Source organism: Cornus florida, unplaced genomic scaffold (assembly GCF_030987335.1).
Source record: "Cornus florida cultivar Cherokee Brave unplaced genomic scaffold, ASM3098733v1 CherokeeBrave_3.0.0_Hap2_Chr07, whole genome shotgun sequence".
NCBI classification, from domain to species: domain Eukaryota; kingdom Viridiplantae; phylum Streptophyta; class Magnoliopsida; order Cornales; family Cornaceae; genus Cornus; species Cornus florida.
Window position 1 is genome coordinate 80,779,323 of NW_026775577.1, and position 25,682 is coordinate 80,805,004.

General features: G+C 37.3%; 1 protein-coding gene and 1 long non-coding RNA gene across 2 annotated transcripts; one reads left to right on the top strand and one right to left on the bottom strand.

Annotated features, from left to right (window-relative positions):
* Positions 1 to 2,980: 2,980 nt before the first annotated feature.
* On the top strand, positions 2,981 to 4,629 carry LOC132267338 (uncharacterized). Its single transcript, XR_009468979.1, has 2 exons — positions 2,981 to 3,595; positions 3,979 to 4,629. It is a non-coding gene; the product is annotated as an uncharacterized LOC132267338 (long non-coding RNA).
* A 14,966-nt stretch (positions 4,630 to 19,595) lies between these two features.
* On the bottom strand, positions 19,596 to 20,843 carry LOC132266344 (uncharacterized). Its single transcript, XM_059767196.1, has 2 exons — positions 20,601 to 20,843; positions 19,596 to 20,489 (listed from the first exon to the last, which is right to left on the bottom strand). Exons 1-2 carry the CDS (start codon positions 20,841 to 20,843, stop codon positions 19,596 to 19,598), a joined length of 1,137 nt encoding a protein of 378 aa, XP_059623179.1.
* Positions 20,844 to 25,682: the final 4,839 nt, after the last annotated feature.

Sequence of the window (25,682 nt, forward strand, 5' to 3'; positions counted from 1 at the left end):
CCCCCTTATATTTTCAATTTTTTGTTTATTTATTTAGATTTTATTTTTTGAATTTTTGAATTTTTCTCAAAGTAAATATACTATGAAGTCTATAATTAATATTATAAACAAATTCATTTTATAATTGATTTATAAATATCCATCCAACCCAATTATTCACGGAAGGAAAGACTTTTCATTATTTCCCTTTCATTCCCCCTCCCTTTTGTCTTTTGTCTTTTGTCTTTTGTCTTTATTATTCATCATTTTCCATTCGTCTATCATCATTTTGTCAATTATCACGGTCATTGTGGGGGCTATAATTGGGAAAGGACCAAAAAATATATAGAAAACTAAAAGTCTAATAATTGATTATAAATCTAAATAATCATATATACTTTTTGAAGATTAACTGAATTGTAGATTGATCACATATTCACGGTAAAAAGTAAAAATATTTCTTTTCTCCTTTCCTCCTCTACTTTTTTATAAAACTCTCTTTCCTCTAATTGTATATCAATGGCACATTAATGGACTGTTCGAGATCAATTCAACTGATAAAATATGGATTAATAATGTAATGAAACTAAATCCGAATCTAATTTCTGAAGTCTACTCTATTAAATTATGCAACTTTTCTAACGCGTGTATGAACAAATTATCAATGTCATGCTCAGTGTGGGGCTACCCATAAATGCATTGATTACGAAAGGACTAAGAACTACATATATGACTAAAGAAGTCTAAAAAACTTATTGTAAATGTGGATGATCGGTGTAAGTATTGATTGGCAGATGTGGGAAAAAGTTGATTCATTATATACGGAATGAAAGACTTTTCATCGCTTCACCTTCTTCCCCCTTTCCTTCCTCTCGTCTTTTCTCTTCGTTATGCACCTTTTTCCATACGCCCATGTCCTATTTGTCAATTGGCTGTGTGGCCGTGGGGAAACTTATAAACATATTGATTGCCAAGGGACTAATAACTTGATAGAAGACTAAACGATTATATAAAGATGAATGATCATTACACAACTAGTCTACTTAGAGTACTGTATATTGTGTCATACTTTTGAAGGTCACTTGTATTGATCACATATTCACCGCAATTAATGGATTGGTGTTACAAGAAATATTTATTTTTCATTGGATTTGAATGAAAGGGGGATTGGGTATAACTAGATGAGTATACAATACTATCTAATAATTTAACTCACCCATTATAGTTGGCCATTTATGAAGTTGTTGTTATGAGTTTTCATTTTGGTTCAAAACCGTGGACTAAAAGGTTGAAGAGGATTGGATTGCTTCAACTCAAGCCCTTTTCCACTTTTCCACTTTTATGTGTATATTACATCTTTACCTTTAACATTATAAACAAAATAACTCTAAACGTAGAATCAAATTATTCAAAAATTTTATTCAAAAATTAAATTTTTGAAAAATTGAAACAAGTGCAGAGGAAAATCGATAACAATATATATATTTTTTTCTTTTCATTACCCCTTATATTTTCAATTTTTCATTTAGTTATTTAGGTTTTATTTATTTTTTCTTTTTTGAATTTTTCTCAAGGTAAATATACTATGAAGTCTAAGATTAATATGATAATCCAAATTTATTTTATAATTGATCTATAAATATCGGTCCAACCCAATTATACATGGAAGGAAGACTTTTCATTGTTTCCCTTTCATTCCTCCTCCCTCTTGTCTTTTGTCTTTATTATTCACCATTTTTCATACGTCTATGACTAATTTGTCAATTGTCTTGGTCCGTTGTGAGGGCTATAATTGCGAAAGGGCCAAAAAGTATAGAAGACTAAAAATTTAACAACTGATTATAAATCTAAATAATCATATATATTTTTTGAAGGTTAATTGTACTATTTCTATTCAACACATATTCACTGTAAAAAAATAAAAATATTTATTTTCTCCTTTCCTCCTATATATTTTTTTTATAAAGAGGGGGTTTACATTTTCTTTCCCTGCTCCCTTTCCTCTAGTTGCATATCAATGCAATGTAAATGAACTGTTCGGGATCAATTCAACTATTGAAGTATGGATTAATAATGTAATAAAACGATATAAATCATATAAATCATGATCCGTTGAATCAATCGGTACATCGCTTATTGATCGATTCATAACTCTTTTTCAAGAGTCTACGTCACTTATTGATCGATTCAGTTTGATTGGTTTATACCGATATTTGGTCGAGTCCGTTACACGGTGAACAATATCACAAATGAAACTACCATGATATAAATATACTAATAGATATATAAGGTCCGAAATATAGTGATATATAATTTTTTACGACATTATTTAATAAAATGACCCGCTCAACTTATAAAATCTCACTATTTTATCATTAAATTGTAATAATTTTTTAAGATTTGTAAAAGGTCGAATTAATTACTCCATATTTAATATATTTTTTAATTTAATAATTAAATAGGAAAATTCATAATTTTTCTAATAAGAAGTTCACTTATGAAAATAATAATAATAATAATAATAAGTAGTGTTTTAGGGGAAAGATTTTTCGTTGCTTCCTTTTCATCTCCCTCCTTTCTCATGACTACCTTATTTATTATGTACAAATTATCAATTGTCATGATCAGTGAGGGGGCTACCCATAAATGCATTGAGACTAACAACTGCAAATATGACTAAAGGAGTCTTAAAATTGAGAATTGAGATGAAGAAAAAGACTTGTACCAGAAAATTAGTAAAGGCTAAACTAATCACATTAAGGGTCTATTTAGTAATAGGGATAATTCTTAATTTTTATTATCAATTCTTAAAATTAAGAATAAAAATAAAAATTATGCTTAATAAAATGCTTTTACTTTTATACTTTAAAAAAGTACTTTTATACTTTTGTAAAGAAAAGAGGAAGTGAGAACTTTCTCTATTTTCTCAATTGTAACCAGAAAATACTTCCTGTTACTGTGCTACCTGCGAAACCTTTAAAATTAAAATTTGACGTTAAGGCTATGTTTGGTAGGGTGGGTTTGAAAGGGAAGGATAAGATTAGTTATGAGGGAAATGGAAGGAAAGGGAAGGGAAGGATAATTTTAATTTAGTATTGTGTTTGGTTGATTAAGGAAGGAAAAGGAAGGGAAGGATAATAATTATGTTTGGGGAAAGAAAGGAAAGGAAAGTATTTCGGTAAATTTACTATTATACCCTTTTATAATTTAAAATAAAAATTAATAACTTAATTATGTAATATTTGTAAAAAAAAAAAAAAAAAAAAAAAAAAAAAAAAAAAAAAAAGAAAAAAATTAATATAAATATAATATTTTTAGGGTCATCATTTTAGGGTCCCCGCCTCCATCTCTATTCTCGTTCTCTCTCTGCAACACTCTCTCTCTTTTGCAACTGCAAACCACAAAACTACAACAATCCAAGTTCCAAACCCATATGTTTATCTATCATTTGCAAGAATCAAAGGTTCAAAACCCATATCGGCATATTGTTTCAGATTGTTCCAAAAATCAAAACCCATATCTTTCAGTTTCCCTTGCCCGCTGTTCTAGTTTGGGTTCGCCGTTTCCATCGCCGGTTGTTCCAGTTCGGGTTCGCTGTACGCAAGTTTCAGCCGCTGTAAGCTTCCCCCCTCTCTTTCTCTGTGCAATGGCTAACTTATATGTACGGGTTTTGTTTTGCTAAATCAACCAATTAAGGTCTGTAATTCTTGTTTTGCTTAACTAAATCCTTGATTTTGTGTGGGTAAAATTGGCATCACGATTATCACATGTGCCATTGCCTTCCTTTTCCTTCCGTTTCCGCCCATTTTTGAGAGGTTAACAAATCTACTGTTCAAGCCTTGCCTTAACCCTCCAAACCCTTCCCTCTCCTTTCCTTCCCTTCCACCAATTTTACCCAAACACAATTTTTGTATAACCCTCCATCACCTTCCCTTCCCTTTCCCTTCAAACCCACTCTACCAAACTGAGCCTAAAAAATATATCGTTTATAACACACAGGTCCTTCCCTCTCGCGACGACATACCAGTGGATCGATGACTCCACCGGCAACCAATTGATTGGCGACAATACCGGCAACCGGTTGATCGGCGATAATACCGGTATCCACCAGAGCAACGAGAGGCGGCATCTAACTCTGTCTCCAATAAAGGTCTCAAATCAATGGAGTTATGCCAGAATTTTCAGTTGCTTTCATTGTTCTCCTAGGATTGGATGATGCAATTCTAACTCTCTGATAAAGACTCAGGAAAGTCCTAGATAAACCATATATATATGCCTAATTCAAGAACTAAAAGCAAAACCATTAAAAAATAACAATAATAGAATCAAACTATTTTCTGATTCTATCGCTGGAATCGAAGATTGAAGACCGGCAGAATCTACTTCTTGATTCCGGCGTCGTCGTTGCCGGAGAAGAAGAGAGCTCACAACAACCCCCAAAATTCTTCACGGCCGAGAATTTTGGACGACGACGACAATTTGGGGATGAATGAAGGAATGATTGCTAGGTCAGAAGCAGAGAAGTAACAATTTTTGCAGAGAGCTTTAAGAAAGAAACATCTAGTTAAGGCCGTGGAGGCTTAGATGGGAGGGGTTGGTATGGATCTGGAAATGGGTTTTGCAGAGGAACAAATTTTTTTTTTTTTTTTTTTTTTTTTTTTTTTCTTCTTGTGGTATTCGACTTTTGTGTTTTTCTTGGTTCTTACTTCTATATATGAAAATAAAAATTAAAAAAATATTATTAAACATACTTTTGTTTATTTTGAAAGTAGTATGGATTTAATGAAGGTATTTTACTTTCTATTTTAGATTCAAGAAATGAAAATCATAATTTTATTTTTGAAGGAAGTAAAAGTAAGAAAGTAAAAATCGGGCCTAAGAAAATCAGGTTAAAAGGACTAAAACAAAAATCTTGTAACTAAACATTAAAAAATATAACAAGTTTTATACAAATTCATAGTTTCCAGCAACGTAACAACACTACACGTCATCTATCATAACAAGCACAAAATAAAAAATGAAGAGAACTGTTTTATGAATATATAAAGTTTGTGAATCAGAATGTGCCACGACAAATAGTATGATTTGAAAGCATACAGCTAGGGACACTTATTTGAGCTAACAATGAATTAATGCCGGATATTAATTTGGACTATGAAAATGACTAATTAATTCTACGCTTTCAACTTAATTTAAAGATAACAAATAAAATATGCACCAAACAGAAGGATGGAAATTTTGTATTGGCCTAATTGAATTACAACCAACTCAATCAGAACTTGGCAATGACCTTTATGAAACAGAGACATCAAAATTAAGTTGAAATTAGAAGTAAAGCCAAAATACTTGAAGAAAAATCTCTCATAAAAGAACAGGAGAAAAAAGGGGTAACACTATAAACAGCTTATTAGCTGTAAATGACATCTAAAAGAAACCGTCTTAGCACCATAAAGTCCAGAAAGGAAAATTTTAAGGCTTGGTAACTCATCAATTGTTCTAACACTGTTGAGAATTCTCAAAATTTCAATTACAAAGTTATTGCTTAATCAAACATTGCATGGACAAACAAAGGATACATTTAGGCATTCAATGTTTAGAATACATAGGGAGAGAATTATGGCGTTCGAACAAGCTCAAGTTCAGGGAAATCGGAAAACCCTTTTATGTTATATGGCTTTTCCAAAGCCATACCAACTCAATTGAAACTTGGTTCAATTCAAACATGATACTGATCTTGCACAACTTGTGGTCATAAGTTCATCGCTATTTATTAATTTTTTAAAAAAGAAATAATGATAATAGCTTAATAGGAGTTGATTTCGAATTTTCGACAAAATCACATGAAAAGGACAAACCATGACCCACAGCACCACCATTAGGGCCAAGTTTTGATTTTAAGAACTCTCATTATAAGAAAGAAAAGTTCTATCACACTACTTTCATGGATCCCATCACCACACTGTCCCAACCCAAAAGATTATTTTCACACTACCCCAAAAAGATTAAACAAAAGGATTAAAAAAAAGTAGAAAAAGAAAAGCAAAAGAAGTTGGGCTTCGACTGTAAAACATGTTATATGCATATGCGTAGATATATATATAGTCATCCTGATGTTTCCAGAATAATGAACTTTTTTTATTTTATATTGTTCCTTTGAAATACTGAGGACCGAGTTTGAATTACATACCCGTATATATACGAATTCGCATTTGAAAGTTTTTACGTATGTTTGCATGCCATATATATGTGAAGATACAAATGTTTGTGCATCAAAGTTCATAGAGAGTGATGCACGCTGCATAGCGATTATATGTTGTTCGGCTCCTAAAAACCGAGGTTCCACTTTTCAGGTGAGTGGAAAATAAGAGTGGATGTCGGGCGTGCCAGGAACTGCTGTCGTTCCAAAGTGAGTATCCGAACAACTTGTTGGGAAACGTGCAAGTTTTAAAAACTTTTCGAGGGATTTAAATTCATAGATCTTGATTCATCACATAGAGACAAGTTTTATACAAAAATAAAATATGATGTATCATTCAACTAAAAGATTGAATACTTACATCAAGGTTTGAGTAAATCTCAGATCTCTCCTCTAAAGTGAATGTTCTCACTTATTGTAGATCCATTTTGCTAGACATCTTTTCCATGGATCTCCATCTTCTTGGTAATGGTCTTGCCTTTAGGAATCACTCATAAGCCTCCATGAATGACCTTGGAAAACTAGGCTTGTGGGAGCCTCCATTAGATGAGAACATAAACCCTAATTTTCTAGAGAGAGAAAAGTTATTCCTATTTTCTTCTCATCCAAATCACCCCTAAAATATATATAGACCATGTATATTTATAGGCAACATAAAGGTAAAGAAAAGGAAACAACTAATCCTTCTCAATCTCTAATTCACATGTCTCAAATCTAATATGATTCCAATATCAAGTTGGGCTATGAGTGAGAATCCATTGGGCCTATTATTTTATTGGCTACAATGAATTAATGATTGGCCCGGTCCATGGACCCAATTAAATTAATTCATAAATTAATTTCTACTCCACTAAAAGAAATTAATTGAACTCCAATTAAATAATAAATAACCTCTAAGTCAATGTTGCACTTTGACCCCTCTATGCATAATTAGTTATCGGATAAATAATGCCATCAATCCGACTACTTAATTAATATATTTATTTTGGTACCTTTGATTATTTCTGGCTCGATCACAATAAAACATTTGTTCGACAAAAATAATAATTTAATAAATAAATATATAATAAATCATTTTGTCTAAAATCATACGAAGGTCTTCGAATTTACTTTGTGATCAACCATAATCAATACAAAATAAATACAAGTAGCAATGATGCAAATATTGAAAATATAACCCTTTAACTATTAATTACATAACTACCCGAAGTGTCGGTCTAAGGATCCCGAAGAATCCGCCGAACAAATCAAAGTAATTGTTAATTAATAAAAGAGTCTATACTTTTCTCATGCTTAAGAGTCAAATGCCATGACGGTGATAGGGAGTAATTGCATACGACGGCTCTCGCAATATATCTCAACCTAACGCGGATCCAGTTCAAGTCTTAATTAATTATAAGTCCATCCATAATTACCGACTATGAACAATTTATAATTACTATTTATATATCATGCATTGATTGCCATCACATACATATACATAAATATTTCTTGTAATTACATGGACACTATCAATTTCATAGTGAATCGAAATATAATACATTGAATTCACCAATTGTATAAAACATAAATATTTCAGAAACGTCAGGAACATATGTCAATTAATCCAAACAGGAATTTGCTATGCCAGGGCATATAAATCCCAACACAACTATCCAGTAGAAAATTGTAAGGATTAGGCGATTGAATGAAGGACTGAAATTACCACCTTCAAGGGTTCTTTTTGCCTTGAAAAATGACTTTCGGACTGAATTATGGCTAGTGGAAAGGAAAGCGGTATTGAAAGTGCAGGACTTCAAAGTAATTGCTGGAAAGTAGGAATAATAAGTGCAGGACTTGAATTAAACATATTGAATGTGCATTACATGAATGAAAAGATATATGAATGTAAAGATATTGAAGTGCTGTTTTGCTATGTGATTTGAACAGGGTTTGCAAACTAGCTCTAGGTGTTTTATTTATAGAGCTTCATGCATTCATTAACTAGATGTGGCAACTTCAACAGCTTCCACGTGGAATGGTTCCGGACTGCCACATGTCCCATGATTCCTCAGCGGTTGTAACTTCTTCCATCTTATCCATCTTCTGTTGTAGACTTCAACCACGTCCTCTCTAGTCTTCAACGAATTTGCGTCTAGGTAGTTTCAGAATGAATTCCCATGTGTTCTCTTTGTGACTTGGCAAGTGTCCCATGATTTTGTTCTTCTTCCTCACGCCGTCAACTCCTTTCCTTAACTTCAAACACGATTTCACCAACTGCTGCCCTGTCAACCATGACCCTTGATAACTTCCCTTGGTTAGTGGTAGTTTCCTTACAGGTTTCCACCACTTTCAACCGATATATTCCTATTTAGCCAAGTGTTGCATGACTTCTAGTAGTCTTTCACTTCTGTTAGAACCCTCCTTATGAATATATATATCATGCACATATAAGGAAGTTTTTTGTAGACCACGTTCTCCTAGCTTTGGGTAACTTCCTTCTAGTTGAGCTTTCCATTCTGGTCTTTGTATCATGATGTCGTGGCCCCAAAACTTCAGCGATATTTCTCTTCATGGGCAAGATATATATATATATATCTATATCCACGAATATACATCATTGCCCACGATCTTCTGCCAACCACATTCCCCTGGATTTTAGTAACTTCCATCTTGAGACTTTCCTTCTAGGCTTTAGAGTTCATGTCGCCATCATCTCCTTAACCTCAGCAACTTCTTCATCATGGGTAGTTTATCCAACCTATTCTCTTTCCTTCAACAGACCACGCTTTCCTTGACTTCAGGCTAAAACCTCCATATTTGCTTCATGGCGTTATGGTTGTGATGCACTTCCCAAATTCTAGCAATCTCCCTTCAATCTCGCCTCATTAGAATTCAGGGCATCATGGGCTCATGAAAATTACTCCATCGTGGGTTAAATATATATATATATATATATACTTATATATATATATTTAAAGAAATAAACTGAATTCCCACGTTCTACTGAATTTTAGCAAAAAGGTTGACCTGGCTTGAGCAGTTGCTGATGTCTCCTAAAAATAAGGAGAAAATATTGCCTCCACATTCCTTCTTGTGACTTGGTCAACTTTGTTCTAAAAATGAAAAATTCCCATTTAATTGGTATCATATATTAATAGGATCTTCCAAATAAATTCAAACAGAATTAATCTACCGTAGCAAGTCGAATAAAACTCGTCATGTGTCAATAAACTATTGGTTGTTTGAATCTTTGACTTTAGCCTTCTCATGAAGTTACACTCATGGTAAAATCTTCATGCAATCTTCTCGTACTTTTAGGACTTTATATCCTAAGTTTGGTAAGTCCTAGTGGGACTCACCACTCCTTTTAATTTCCCGTAGAATTAATATTCCAAAGGAATATTTATTAATATTTTACTCTAACATGGCAAGTTCCATTAAAACTTGCCATGTTACTTCTTTCTATTAATAATCCACCTTAACAATTCCACGTCACATCCTCATATTCTTGGATTATTGGAATACTAAATCAATATGGCAAGCTTGTCAAAACTCGCCACTTGTCTTTTTTCCATTGGGCAAAATAATGGAATAAACATATACCCCCCAAATTCCATGCCTTGTGGGTCTTCCTGAAAATAAGGTGTGGGATTTGAATTCTGCCATTAACATACCACCATCATGGTTTTTAACCTTTCAATACTTAACATAATTAATCCCCTTAGTACCTACTATATTAATTACCTCCAATCACCAACCCCTCTAAGTATCATGCGCCCCCAAAAGACGATTCCCCATAAAAATCTCTTGACTTTCCTTTTTCAAATTTCAAAACTTATACCCAACTTCCTGTTAACACGCCTTTGGACTCTTGGAAAACTCAAAATAATCATTTAAAATAAACAATCCCTATCATGCGTGGCTGTTCCCTTGGCTTCCTCTATAAACAATCCCTTCCATCAATGATCTCGAATCTCAAAGGAAATCCTATCCATTTACAACTAAAAGCTGTCAAACCTCACCATCCTAGTTATTACTCTTTTTGAATTTTGAAATCCTTCAACTATTCACCCTAAAAAACATATCTTAGACCTTAATGCCTCTTTGACAACTCCTATATAAATCTTCTCCATCCTTATCGTTCACCAATAATTTCCCATCTATCATCTTTCCTCCTTCTGAAACCCTAAAGGACATCTCCACCCACGAAAAAAATTACAGACCATGGCTCCCAAGAAACCTTCCAAGCCAACTACTAGCTCATCCCTACCAGCTCCTTCTGTTCAAACCAAAACCAAAATTCGAAGCCACAGTCACCAAGTTCAAGTACTCTTAAAGTCTTTAAACCCTGCTTCATCTTGAACCTCTGATTCACTTCAAAGACTCCTCAGTTTGATTGGGTCCAGCCTTTGCCAACGTGGCCCCCCTGAATTAGCCGAATTCTACCCTTCTAGTAAGTCTCCTCTCCCTTTCGATTTAGAGTTCCCTCCTATTTCAAAGAAAGGGAAAAAAGTAAAACCCTCATTCAGCATAAGAAACTGGCCAATATATTATTCATCTTAGTCTTCATGGGTGAGTTGTCTTTCCAAGGACGAGAAAATTTCTTCACAGTGGAAGAAACAGGGCACCTATGACATTATCCAAATCAGTAAGTCCTCCATAACACTTGATCTGAACCTCCTCTTTCCAACCCTTTTCTTCTGGTCTTCAACCACCAATTCTCTGTATCTTAAATGTGGAATGATGTCCCCCACTTTGAGAGATATTTGTTGCATCACAGGTCTTAAGCCTCATGGAGATGACGTAAGTGCCACTCTCTTTATTGAACAATTCCTCTTTCCAACCAAGACCACTGGAAGTAAGAAGTTTATCTCCTCCCATCTCCCTTTTATTAAACATTGTAGGCAAACCGGTCCAGTTCAAGAAGATGAGCACATTGCTATCCTGATTTGTTGGCTTTCTGGCCACTTACTATGCATTCCATCTGGCCAAGTCACAAAAGACTTTGTTCAAGTGGCGGTTTTCTTAGCCAGAAATGGAGACTTAGCATTAGCTCCCCTTGTACTTTCTCATTTATACAAAGGTCTTCACGATCTCCTTACTTCTAAGTTTTCAAGGTTCCAAGGCCCCTTCTGGTTATTCCAAATGTGGCTTAAGGTGTACTTCCAAAATAGAACTTCACCCCTAATCACTCCAACTGGAAAATCCCTTCTGTGCCATTCTTTGGCAATCGCAGATCCTTCTTCTTTCAGCTTTGCTAAAAACTTTGAATATTTCTACAATCAATGTGAGACTGGAAACGATGAGTTCTTTGATCCATTCACTGCAATTGGTCGCATGCCATCATGGTTGGTTCAATCTCCCAGAGTGTCTACCAAGAAACATTCTGAAGATTGGAAAAATATTTGGGCCAGCTTCCTTATTGCTCGTGACCTCCATTACAACACTGCTCAACTTACTTTGAAGAATAGTTTCTGTGGCATTGAGTTCTACAACCCAGCCCAACTAGCAAGGCAAATGGGCTTTACCCAAATGATTCCTTTGCCACCCTGCAAATCTTACAACAGATTCTTTGACCAACGTGTTCGTCTTACAGATACTGAACAATTTGCAGCGATTAACTAAGCCTACGCAGTAGAAAAAGCAGCTTTTAATTTCAAAGGCCATACTAACAAGCCTCAATCAACCAATGAATTCGATGTATGGTGGTCAGCTTATATTTCCTCGACCCGAACCAAGAATCATAAGGCTATCTGTGATTCCATACTGACATCTTTCATGCCTCTGTCTCCAGGTATTAATGTATTTACTGTAAATTCCATTCCCTTTTGAAATCCATCAACCCTCCATATACTGAGACTTGGTTAATTTCAGATGAAGAAGAGGAAATACTCGAAGAAAGTGAAGAGGAAGAAGGTGGAGAGAAAACCACCACAGTGGTTAGTAAAATTGAGGGTGTAGCCGAAAGTGGTGACGTAAGTGTTGAGAGTCTTTCCTCAAGTGATGATGATGAGGAAGTGGAAAAATTTGAAGAGGAAATACCAGAAGAGGAAGAGGATATTTTATACAAAGCGAAGGGGAAAGGAAAAACTTCTCAAGTACTTCAACTTGGTTGAACTTGACTTTCCATTTTCTGGACCTTACTTATATTTCTTCTTGCAAGGACTGGCCATTGTCAAAAAAGAATTTCAGCCCCAACTATCCTCTTCTGATGAAGATTCTTCTGATGGTGAAATCGGCATTTCCAAAGGGCAAACCGCTACTCAGCATTCCAGCAAAGCCCTAAAAATGCGTAGCCCTTCCGGAAAAGTTATTGGAAAGGCTAAAAGGAAAATCATGCCTGAACTGGCAAAAACAAAAGAGTTCAAACAAATCAGAGACTCCCCAAAACACAAGAAACCAAAGTCATCCAAAGAGCTTGTTTTGGTAAGTCTCAATCCCTATCCTTCTCCATCTCATTACTTTACACTTTAAAATGTTTGTAACTTTAACTTGACCAATAGGGCTCTACTATGGGACACAATTTCATGAATATCCACCTGGATTAACAAGTTGCACAAGGAGAGGATTTGGCCCTTCAAGCTTCAATTATGGAGAGTTTGACCATCAAGAATGAGAAAAGTCTACCCATTCCAACTTCCACTATTAGAATATCCATTCCTTCCAGAATTGGTGGAACTTCTACTGGTCATACTCTTTCTATCCCAGAGGCAAGTCTTCATTCCTTTACACTTCACCTCCTTTCTTTCTTTCTATCTAATAGAAACTTGTTTCCATTTCAGGCAACTCCTTTCTTATCTACCTCAACCTCCTTTATGATGCAGAGGAGAGTCCTTCCAACCTTGGCTGATCTTTACAAAGTGATCAAAGCCACTAAATCTTCCAGTACTTCCACTTCAAGTGCCAGTGTCCTCACACTTCCGGGACCTTCAGATGATGCTATCATGGTAGCTAAAGAGAAATTATTGACTTTTCTTGCCCATGATGTAGAAGACGTGGTTTCTTTCCACCAAAGTCTGGCCAGCACTATCATGACCCTAAAAAAACGTCCTGCATTTCCAGAATCTATCCAAATTGCTTTGACTAAGCTGCAACGTCAACTCCAATTCATTGTCAGCCATGTAAGTTCCAGTACTTCCGCAATTTCTGAGTATAAAAAGGAAGCCAAGCTCAGAGATAAGGCTCTTGAGAATTTTCAACTCTCCTTAGAATCCTACCCAGAATCAAGGATCGGGCTGAAAAGCTTATGATCAAGAAAGAAGAACTGAATGAAGAACTGACCAAAATTCAAAGGGAATTGGAACAAGTGGAACATGAAGAACTTAAATTGGACCAAACAGCTAATGCCCTTGTCAATGCGTTGGAACCTTTAAGGAAAGAATGGGAAAAGCGAGTTGAAGCCTTTCCTAAATTTAAGGATGCAAAGGTTAAAGCAGTGGTTGTTCTTGGAGAAGGAAGGAAAATTTGGAATGAACTTGGAGGTGTTCTTGCCTCTATCTGATCTCATGTGATTCTCTTTGTGGTTCTATCGTGTGGTTGTTTTTGGAAAACTTGTGGATAGGAAATAAGTAATGGGTACTTTTGCATGGCCAATCCTATGTTCAGGAGGCCATTTTTGAATTTTGTAATGAAATCCAGTATCTAATGAGATAACGTTCTATTTCCCAACCCTTTGCATGTGCCTCTTTCACAATTTATATGGAAAAGGAATTTCTAAGTCACTGAAACTGGAAAATTTCTTCACATATATTTACAATAAGGCATAGCCATATAATTGGCTTTCCATAACAAAGGAAATTCAAAGAAATAAAAGAAATTGTCACAATGGAAATGCATGTATATATAAGCAAGATGAACAATTTCCAATATGAATAGAACCTGGAACACGTAGCGTAGCCAGTCCCTCAATGAAGTCTTCCATACTTAAGAAATCAGCTGATCTTAGAAATTCAACTAAGTCCGCTTCCTAACTTTAGCCAATGTACGTTTCCAAGTACTTAGCCACTTACTGGAATGAATCATTCCTCCATTTTGACTTAGCTACCAGAATGACCAAAGTATGGTCAACATTCCTCCTTTCCAACTTTCTAATAACTTGGAAAGGAGAGGTACCAGCCACATTATGTGGCCGGTTGAATGAGTGTTATTTTCCAATCTTCATAGATGGAAGGGTGGTATTCTTTCAAGTACACACCATTCACAGGGTGCCTACGAGACCCTCCATCTATATCCATTAGTCTATAAGCCCCTTTTACAAGGACTCGTTCTACCAAGTAAGGACCTTCCTAATTAGGAGTCCATTTTCTATACTCCAAGGTTCTGACTCCTGGTGGAAACTTGACTTGCCATACCAAGTCTCCTTCAACGAATGTCTTCGCCTTGACCTTCTTCTTGTATGCTCGCATGACTTTCTTCTTTTGAGCAATAATATGGTCTAAGGCTTTGAGACGAACTTCATCAAGATCTTCTAATACTGCCAACATGGCATGGTTGTAATCTGCTGGAGTTAGCCTATTTTGGAAAGCCACCCTTGCAGATCCGATAGTCATCTCCATTGGAAGGACGATATCATGCCCATATGTAAGCATTTATGGTGTAACGCCCGCACTTGACCTTTTTGAATTTCTGGAGGCCCAAAGAGCTTCAGAAAGCAAGTAATGCCACTCCCTTGGATGATCCTCAATCATCTTTTCAAGGATGTTGAGAATTACTTTGTTGAAAGCTTCTGCCTGTCCATTTGCTTGGGTAAAATATGGAGTGGAACTGATCACTTGTACACCACACTCAGCACAATAATCCAAGACCTTGCTTCCAACAAAGGAAAGACCTCTGTCAGTGGTGATAGTCTCTGGAATTCCAAACCTGTGTATAATGTGCTTCTTGATGAAATCAATCACTGTTGATTGCTCACAGGTCTTTAATGGAATAGCCTCAACCCACTTCGTGAAATAATCTGTTGCCACCACTATGTGAGTATGGCCATCTGAAGATGGAGGCCTTAGTTTTCTAATAAAATCCAAAGCCCACCTTCTAAATGGCCATATTTTTACTATCGGCTGCATATTAATAGCTGAAACTCTTTGGATCGGGCCATGTTCTTGACATGCAATACAAGACTTAGCAAACTCTATGCAATCTTTCAATATACCTTTCCAATAATAACCATACTTTCTAAGGAGCCACCTCATCTTGATTCCAGCTTGATGTGCTTAGCATATTCCAAGGTGTGATTTCGCCATTACCCTTATGGACTCATACTTTCCGAGGCATCTTGACAAAAGTCCATCTTCTTTACTCTTCTTGTAGAGGTCCCCATCAATCAGAATGTAATGTGGGGCCAAAAGCTGAATTCTCTTGTCCACTTTGAAGCTAGGCTCCTGCAAGAATTGGATAATTAGTGTTCTCTAATCATCCAAATCTAATCCATCTATATCAATATTGAAAACCTCCCATGGCTTATTGGCAGGTTTGATTCTTTCTGGCTCTTTAGATTGGAAATGACTTGCCATCTCATATCGTAACTCTACCTAAGGAAGAGTCCTTCTTTTAACTGTGATCAGAGCTTCTTCCACACCCAGTGGGACTTTCACTCGAGAGGCTAATTGTGCTAGATCATCAGCCTCCGTATTTAAATGTCTAGGCCAATATTTGAGTTGGAAATCATCAAACTGGCAAAGTAACTCTAAGGCCAAAGAGTGGAAAGGCCACAGACGCCAGTTAAGACATCTATATTCTTCAGATAGTTGGCTAAGTATCAAGTTGGAATCTCCAATAATCTGGACCTTCTCCACCTTTAGCTTAGCAGAATCTCTAGCCCAATAATTGGTGCCTCGTACTCAGCTTGGTTGTTTGTACACTTGAAATCCAAGAAGAAAGAAAATTTGGTTTTCCTTCCTTTCGGAGAAATGATGACTATTACAGCTCTGCCTCCATCATGAGTGCTTGATCCATCAAACATGAGAGTCCAAGGTGTGTAGTCAAGGTAGAGATTATCCACCTCATCACATATTTCTGAATCTATCTTAGTGGATGGATGATCTGCTAGAAATTCTGCTACTGCCCTTCCTTTGACTGCCTTTTGTGGAATATACTTGAAGGAAAACTCTATTAAGGCCAATGACCATGTTCCAATATGTCCAGTGATCAAAGGCCTTGAAAACATATACTTAATCAAATTTGTTTGAGAAATGATATATACGGCCACTGGCAACATATAGGTTCTTAACTTCATAGCTGCATAGTATAAGGAAAGGCACAACTTTTCAATGCAAGTGTACCTACATTCCACTGGAGTGAGCACCCTACTTAGATAATAGATGGCTTGCTCTTTCCCCCATTTATTATTCTAAGCTAATAGAGTTCCAATGGACTCATTGGCGGCCGATAAGTAGAATCTTAAAGGCCGCTTCTTGATTGAAGGCATCAGCACTGGAGGGTTGGCCAGGTAGCTTTTCAAACCTTCAAAGGCGTGCTGGTGCTGTTCTGTCCACTTGAATTCCTCAGCATCCTTTAATTTCAGCAAAGGGGAGAAAGCATGAGTCTTTCCAGCATGGTTGGCAATAAACCTCCTTAAATATCCAACCTTGCCGAGGAATCGCTGCAACTCTTTCTTGGTGGACGGTGGCTTTGCTTCAATAATTGCCTTTGTTTTAATCTATCTCAATACCCCTTTGGTGGACCAAGAAATCTAGGAAATTTCCAACTGAAACCCCAAAAGCACACTTCAAAGGATTCATCTTCAACTTGTGCTGCATCATCCTTTCAAAAGCCATCTTCAAATTGTAGAGATGTTGATCTTTAACCGAGGACTTGATGACCACATCATCAATGTAGACTTCCAAGAAATGACCAATCATGTAATGGAATATGGCATTCATGGCTCTTTGATATGTTGCTCTGGCATTCTTCAACCCAAATGGCATGACAACCCATTCAAAGGTTCCAATGGAACCTGGACATCTGAAGGCTGTCTTGGCAATATCTTCCTCTGCAATGTAAATCTGGTTGTACCCGAAATGTCCATCCATGAATGAAAAAATTTTATTCTTGGCAGCAGAATCTACTAACTGGTCAGCAACTGGCATGGGATACTCATCTTTTGGATTTGCAAGATTGATATTCCAAAAATCCACACATACCCTTAGCTTGCCATTTTTCTTAACAACTGGAACTATATTGGAAATCCAGTCAACATACCTAGCGATTCTTATAAAACTAGCCTTGTGTAGCCTTTCTATCTCTTCTTTGACCTTTAGAATAACTTCTTGGGATATCCTTCTTGGAGGCTGCTTGAAAGGCTTGAAACCTTCCTTAATTGGCAACTTATGTTCTACCAGCTCTCTGGAAAGACCTGGCATTTCCTCATAGGTCCATGCAAAGCAATCTTTGTATTCTTCAAGTAAGGAAATCAATTCTTCTCTAAAGGTTAGTTCCAAAAGCTTACTGATGTAGGTAGGCCAAGGGTCCTGTTCTATTCCAAGATTAACTTCCAAAAATGGATCTTGTACTTCAGCCTTGAGATCGTCTAACTTCGTTGGCGCCACCTTCAGGTCTGTTAGCTGGATAGCATCCAACTTGTCTTCAGTATCTTCCATAATCTCCAAAACATTGGTTGAAAATGAAGTACCAGCAACAACAGCCCTTTCCAACCGTACTTCAGCTAGATATGCTTTCAACCTGGCAAGGCAACAGTTAACCGCCTGGCCAAGTATTATATTTTCTTTAGGTTTCTCTTCCATAAAAAATTTCGTTTGAAATGTATTGCTGAACATCGGCCTTGGGTAAAATTGTTGGCCTTTGTGTTTCTTGGAAAAGCTCCCTTACATCTTCTTCCGCAAGAGTCCTTCTCATGGTGGCCTTCCTTGGACGGCCCTTGCTATCTTTTCCAATAAATCTGATTGGAACGAATTCTTCACTATACAACTCAGCATCTGCATGATAAACCCTTGCCACAAATGGCCGGCTATTAGCTTCCACCACTTTTACCTCATCTCCATCCCAAAATATTAGCATTTGATGGAGCGAAGATGGAATGCAAAAATTTGGGTGAATCCATTCGCGGCCTAAGAGCAAATTATAACCCGTTGTAGACTCAATAACAAAGAAGGCTGTGATGGAAGTTCTATCTCCCACCGTTAACTCCAACGGTAGGATTCCTTGCGTCTTCACTATTCTTCCCGTGAATCCACTAATGGACACATCAGTTGGAATGATATCTTCAGGCGACTTTCCAAGCATGCGCATAACATTGACTGGAACAACATTCAACACCGAACCATTGTGCACCAAAACTCTTGCCAAGGGCCTTCCTTCCACTAGCACCTTGATGAACAAAGGTTTGAGCTGCTGAGTCATGCCATATGGTGGCTTTTCCAACACAATTTTCTTTGGCCTCGTGGGGCTATTCTCTTCAATCACAACCCCCTTTAATTTCTGAAAATGCTCAGCTTCATCTTCAAATACCTCCTCTATATGAATACCATTATTTGGTTCTATAATGGTTGGCCCAGAACTAGACTGTCCAAGACTTTCCATGGGAGGACTTGTATCTACTACATCTCCTTCCATTGAATTTGGCTGATTTGGCTGAGGCTCAAAAAATAAAGGAAGAACCACTACCATATTGCAAGTAAATTCACCTGGAAGGCTCCCAAAACAAATTTTCTTGTTGCTACTGGAACTGCTGGGAATTTCCAAATCTGTTTTATCTTTCGTAGGAGGATTGTCTGAAGTCAAGGAATTTCCAACCTCTGAATCAAGATCTAACAAATCATCAGGATCTCTCTCTTTTCCTCTAGCTGGAAGTTCTGATAAGTCTGACAGCTTAGTAGTCTTCTTTGGCCAGCTGGACCAGCCAGCCATGGTCTTTCTCCCATAACCTTTTTCTATCAGCCCTCTTCCTTTGCTGCCTTCGCTTTTGTGTGCGGGTCATATAGAAATCATCATGTATAGGGAACTTAGGATGATCAAGCCTCTCCCACCTGTTACTTTGCAAAATGGGAGGCTTAACCATTCTTGGTTGGAGAAGCTCATTTTCCCTTCTAACCCATACCTCCGAGGCCATTCTTAGCCTGGAATGCCTGTCACCTTCAGAACCTCTGTCTTGCCATATACTACTTTCAAACTTTCTGCTAGGAGGACGAGAACTTGGCTGATAGAAAATTCTACTCCTTTCCAAATTCTTTGAAAGGATTTTAGATTTCCTCTCTGCTGCCTTTCTTTCTGGATGAACCCGACTTTCCTTCTCTGGAATGGTTACAATAACTGTGTTTTTCACCTTTTGGAAAGTTAGCCGGTCATGGACTTTCCTATTCTGACCCCAGTCACTATTGGAGGGCTTTTCATTCTGCTTCTCTTTTGGAAAGTCTTTACGGCAACCTTCATTCTGAACTTTACACTTGGGGCAACAACCTTGTTGGATTAAAGCAATCTGGGCCTCTCAGAGTTGCCTCTCCAACTCAGCTACTGTCTTCTCCATAGATGTTGCCGCCTTTGGAATTTCTAACTTTCCACTGGTCGCTGGATTTACCAAGTCCACCTCCTTTTTGGAATGCTCCGGAACCATGGAAGCAACATTTGTTGCAACAACCTTGGGGAAAGGATTTCCATCAACACCCATGACTTCTGATTTTTCTGGAAACTTCAAACGGCCATCTTCGATTGCCTTTTGTACAATGTTGCGGAAGATAACACAATTATTAGTGGAATGCTTCCATGAATTGTGGAACTTGCAATACTCCTTCTCGGCCATTTCTGAAGCCGACGGTATCTTGTGGCCCGCTGTGAAAATTAGTTGCTTGTCAGCCATAAGCAAATCAAAGATTTGCTCGGCTTTAGAGATGTCAAAAGAGTAACTTTTGGAAGAGTCTGCCCCCTTCCACTTGGAACCAAAGGCGGCCTGCAAGTTGGCCGTGGCTGACTTTGGTTTTGTCAAGGCCTTACAAGTATAGGCCTTCTTTATGTTGAGCTCAGCTACATTTACTTCAAACTCCCATTCAGTTTCAGTGGTATACACCTCATAGTTAGGATCACGATAGTAGGTGCCCTTGGAAGAGTTCTTCCTATCTTGCTCCTGACGAAGGAGCTCTTCATACTTAGCCATTTTGCCAGCCAAGTCGAACAAGTCATGGAATTGTACACCTTCAAACTTGTTGCGAAGTTCAAATTCTAGGCCGTTCATAGCCATCTTCACATATTCTTCTGGCGGCAAAGACAAATTATATTTGAACTTGGCCCACCTGAATCTAAAAAGGAAGCTCATCACAGACTCTCCAGGTAGTTGATAAAGTCTGGAAAGGTCTGTCATGGACACTTCAAGCTCAGCTCTATAGAACTGAGTATGGAATAAATCCTCAAATTACTACCAACTTTGAATGGAGTTGGCTGGCAAGTTGGAATACCACCTGAAAGCATATCCCGTCAGTGTGTTTGGAAACAAGTGTACTTTCAGCCATGGATTGGTTGCTGCTTCTCCACGCTGAACAGTGAACCGACTGATATGTTCCAAGGTAGACTGTTTGCCCTCTCCATTGAACGTTGCAAACTCTGGAATTCTGAAATTCCTTGGAAATTCAACTTCATCAATGAACTCTGGATAGGGCTTTCTATAAGTTGGCCTTTCACCCCTTCGAGTTAGGCCAAATTCCTGTTTAAGGAATTCTGCAAATTGGCCTTTGTCAAGCGGCATAGGTTGTGGAGGGTTGTTGTCTGGCCAACCTTGAGGTTAATTAGCCACCTGATGCCCCCACCTGCCATCAGCAAGGGGTTGGCATCTGCATAGTTGTTCCTACCATAGTTCCTTCCTCCTTAGTCAAGAAATGGCTCCCTTAGAAAAGGTTGCCCCCCAACTGCCATTGGAATGACCATAGGTGGTGGCCTTGCCTGAACAGGTGTGGCTGACTGAATGTTCACAGATGGAACATTCTGTTATGCTTGAGGGATGTGGTATGGCCATGGTTGGCCAGGCTGATCATGCCAAGTCTGCTGTGGAAATACCACAGGTGGAGGATTCTGAACTTGCTGAATGGTTGGCATAGGCGCAGCTTGTGGAACAGTCATCTGTGCCACTGAAACGGTCACAGGTGCAGCTGGAATATAAATCTGTGCTATTGGAAGGGACTGTACCTGCTGCTGAGTTGGAGGGAGTGGCCCTGTATGTTGCTGAGAGGAACTCCCTTCAACAAATGCGGCTGGCCTACTAGCTTGGAAGGCCGACTGTTGAGACCCTTCAGAGTTGTTTGGCCGAGGGGCCAAACCTTGGTTTGAGCTTCCAAGGGTCTGTTCCAACATAAACTCGAACCTTTGAGAGATTCGGTCTACCAATTCTTCAAACTTCCAGTCTTGAGATAGAACAGTTTTAGATTGCTCTTAAGCAACTCTGGCTAAGTCTTGAGCGACTTTAGCTTGGTCTTGCATAAACCTATCTTACTATATTGCCATCATGTGGATATTGTCCATGATGGGTCCATTTGCCATTGTTTGAGCAAATTTTTCCACCATATCATTTTCATCAGGTGCAAATCGTTAACTTTCCACTAGAAGTTCACTAGCTTGCATCTCTTATAGTTCGGCAGAGTCTTGAATAGACTTGTCTTGCCTTCTTCCACCGGCCATTGAACAATCTATTAAGATGTCCCGCCGGGCGTGCCAAGAATGTTCGGCTCCTAAAAACCGAGGTTCCACTTTCCAGGTGAGTGGAAAGTAGGAGTGGATGTCGGGCGTGCCAGGAACTGCTGTCGTTCCAAAGTGAGTATCCGAACAACTATCCAGTAGGAAATTGTAAGGATCAAGCGATTGAATGAAGGACTGGAATTACCACCTTCAAGGGTTCTTTTTGCCTTTAAAAAGGACTTTCGGACTGAACTATGGCTAGTGGAAAGGAAAACGGTATTGAAAGTGCAGGACTTCAAAGTAATTGCTGGAAAGTAGGAATAATAAATGCAGGACTTGAATTAAACATATTGAAGGTGCATTACATGAATGAAAAGATACATGAATGTAAGGATATTGAAGTGTTGTTTTGCTGTGTGATTTGAAGAGGGTTTGCAAGCTAGCTCTAAGTGTTCTATTTATAGAGCTTTACGCATACATTAACTAGGTGTGGCAACTTCAGCAACTTCCACGTGGAATGGTTCCGGACTGCCACATGTCCCATGATTCCTCAGCGGTTGTAACTTCTTCCATCTTATCCATCTTCTGTTGTAGACTTCAACCACGTCATCTCTAGTCTTCAACGAATTTGCGTCATGGGTAGTTTTAGAATGCATTCCCACGTGTTCTCTTTGTGACTTGGCAAGTGTCCTATGATTTTGTTCTTCTTCCTCATGCCGTTAACTCCTTTCCTTAACTTCAGACACGATTTCACCAACTGCTGCCCTGTCACCCATAACCCTTGATAACTTCCCTTGGTCAGTGGTAGTTTCCTTATAGGTTTTCACCACTTTCAATCGATATATTCCTGTTTAGCCAAGTGTCCCATGACTTCTAGTAGTCTTTCACTTCTGTTAGAACCCTCCTTACGAATATATATATCATGCACATATAAGGAAGGTTTTTGTAGAAATCTTTCTCCTAGCTTTGGGTAACTTCCTTCTAGTTGAGCTTTCCATTCTGGTCTTTGTATCATGATGTCGTGGCCCCAAAACTTCAGCGATATTTATCTTTATGGGCAAGATATATATATATCTATATCCAAGAATATACATCATTGCCCACGATCTTCTGCCAACCACATTCCCTTAGATTTTAGTAACTTCCATCGTGAGACTTTCCTTCTAGGCTTTGGAGTTCATGTCGCCATGATCTCCTTAACCTTAGCAACTTCTTCATCATAGGTAGTTTATCCAACCTATTCTCTTTCCTTCAACAGACCACGCTTTCCTTGACTTCAGGCTAAAACCTCCACATTTGCTTCATGGTGTCATGGTTGTGATGCACTTCCCAAATTCTAGTAATCTCTCTTCAATCTAGCCTCATTAGAATTTAGGGCATCATGGGCTCACGAAAATTACTCCATCGTGGGTTAAATATATATATATATATATATATATATATATATATATATATATATATATATATATATATTTAAAGAAATAAACTGAATTCCCACGTTCTGCTGAATTTTAGCAAGAAGGTTGACCTGGCTTAAGCAGTTGCTGATGTCTCCTAAAAATAAGGAGAAAATATTGCCTCCACATTCCCACTTGTGACTTGGCCAACTTTGTTCTAAAAATGGAAAATTCCCATTTAATTGGTATCCTATATTAATAGGATCTTCCAAATAAATTCAAACAGAATTAATCTACCTTGGCAAGTCGAATAAAAGTCACCATGCGTTAATAAACTATTGGTTGTTTGAATCTTTGACTTTAGCCTTCTTATGAAGTTTCACTCATGGTAATATCTTCATGCAATCTTCTCGTTCTTTTAGGACTTTATATCCTAAATTTGGTAAGTCCTAGTTGGACTCACCACTCCTTTTAATTTCTTGTAGAATTAATATTCCAAAGGAATATTTATTAATATCTTACTCACATAAATGACTTTCTAGATATAGCTATTTTAAAACAAATCCAAATGAAGCAACTTTGGATTTTCCTTGATGGCATGCAATTTCGAAATGCCTTTCACAAATGTAGTCTTCATTAACAATAAATGCATGCTAGCATGTTCAAGTCACATAATCCAAGATAAGCTACTTTAACATAGACATTTTTGCAGCAAGCAGCATTCATGTCAAGATCACCAATCACATTGATTATGCTATGAAAATAATCATGTATTCCTGTTGTCTAGCACAATTAAGTCATGTTCAAGCTTATCAACTAAAGGCACATTTGTGATGAAGGAGAGGATATTTACCGAAGTAATCAATATCTCATTGTAGTGCATCCCTCATCTTATTCATGGCTTGATTTCTCTTTATGTGCTTTAGCCCTCCATATTGTGAATCCACTTGTTCTTGAAAGAAGAGGTCTTTAACGTACAAAATATGCTCAAGTGGAATTCTTTAGTACCCAATACTTTTAGGGTCCTTGTGGGTTAGTACACATGGTTAAGGTTTCTCTTGAGAGCTCAATTCAATACAATGCACAAATGTAATATTATCTTTGTTCAACATGCTTCATGATAGATTATCAATTAATTTTTCTTTAGCATGATGATGCATAGACAATATACACTTGCTCATATGATAATAGCAAATTAAAAGGTAAGGTATAACATTGTATATGCTCACAACAACAATATTAGGGTTAAAACCTAATTTTCAGGAATTACCAAACACTGCCTTAAGAAGCTTCAACTCCTCAACTACCAAAGTTTTCCTCAGCTTGAAAATGGTATATTAAACTTGTTATACAGCTGGGACAAGTTATATCAATGAGGGTTAAACACAGCAGCTCAAAACATAGCAAAAAGCAGATTGTAGCAGGCCTATTTTCAGTAACTGTGAAGTTCTTGGTTTGAGGGGAAATTCTGGAAATTCGTGGCTGGACTCTCTCCAAAGTAGGCTTATAAACCAGATTTCTGCTGTAGCACTGTTGTAAGGGTAATTCTGGTTTTTCACCACTACAAACTTCTATATTTTGGCTCTCTCAAGTGTATATGAACTATATGAACATGCTCAGAAGGAAAACACGCCAGGTACAACAATATAATGTAATGTCAACACCCAAAACAGCCTTGAAATCTGGTATAGACTCAAATATGTGTGGTTTGCAATATCAGATTTTGAACATGTTATTCCTCAGGCCAAACTTCAACTTAGAGAGCCTCTACTCAACTAACCAAACATGCTCACATGATTTACATTCATAGTATAGCATAATAATATCATTTTAAGTTCAGTTTCAGAAGCTTAGATCAGAAAAACAACTAAAACTAGAGGTTTGAGGTATGAGATATTATACCAGCTGTAATATGAAGTCCACAGCTCATTCAGCAGTTGAAAAACACCAAAATATGTATGCTCAGACCTGTTCAAGTTTCAAAATCAACCACAGTAGCTTTGGATCTCCTCAACCTCCTTTTGCACTAGAAAATTAACACCAAGAAACCTCCTTGAATGATCAAGCAACCCTACAAGGTAAACTTAGGAAATCTTTCTTTGGTACCCAAATTCTCTTGGGTCCATAGGTGTTAGGCAACGGCACAAAAGTTCCTTTTGGAATCCAAATTTTCTTGATCTTTTTCTTCCTCTTAAATGGACAAATATAAATTTTGTGTCCCAACTTTTTACAACAATTGCATTTAGGATATTGAAAAGAACTTGCGTCAAATGAATCATATAAGAGCTTTCTCTTTTTCAATAAACATGCATCTCTATTGCAAGGATCATGTCTTATCCCATTTTTTAAGAAAACATTTCTTTGATCACCAAGAATGGCATTCAAGTTTTATTTTCCTTTGGTGAACTTTGCTAAAGTGTCATTTTGATCATCAATGACTTCCTTTGAAAAATTATTTTTGGAAACACAATCAATTGATGTTGATTCTTTATATAGTACATTATCTTTTTCCTTTTTCA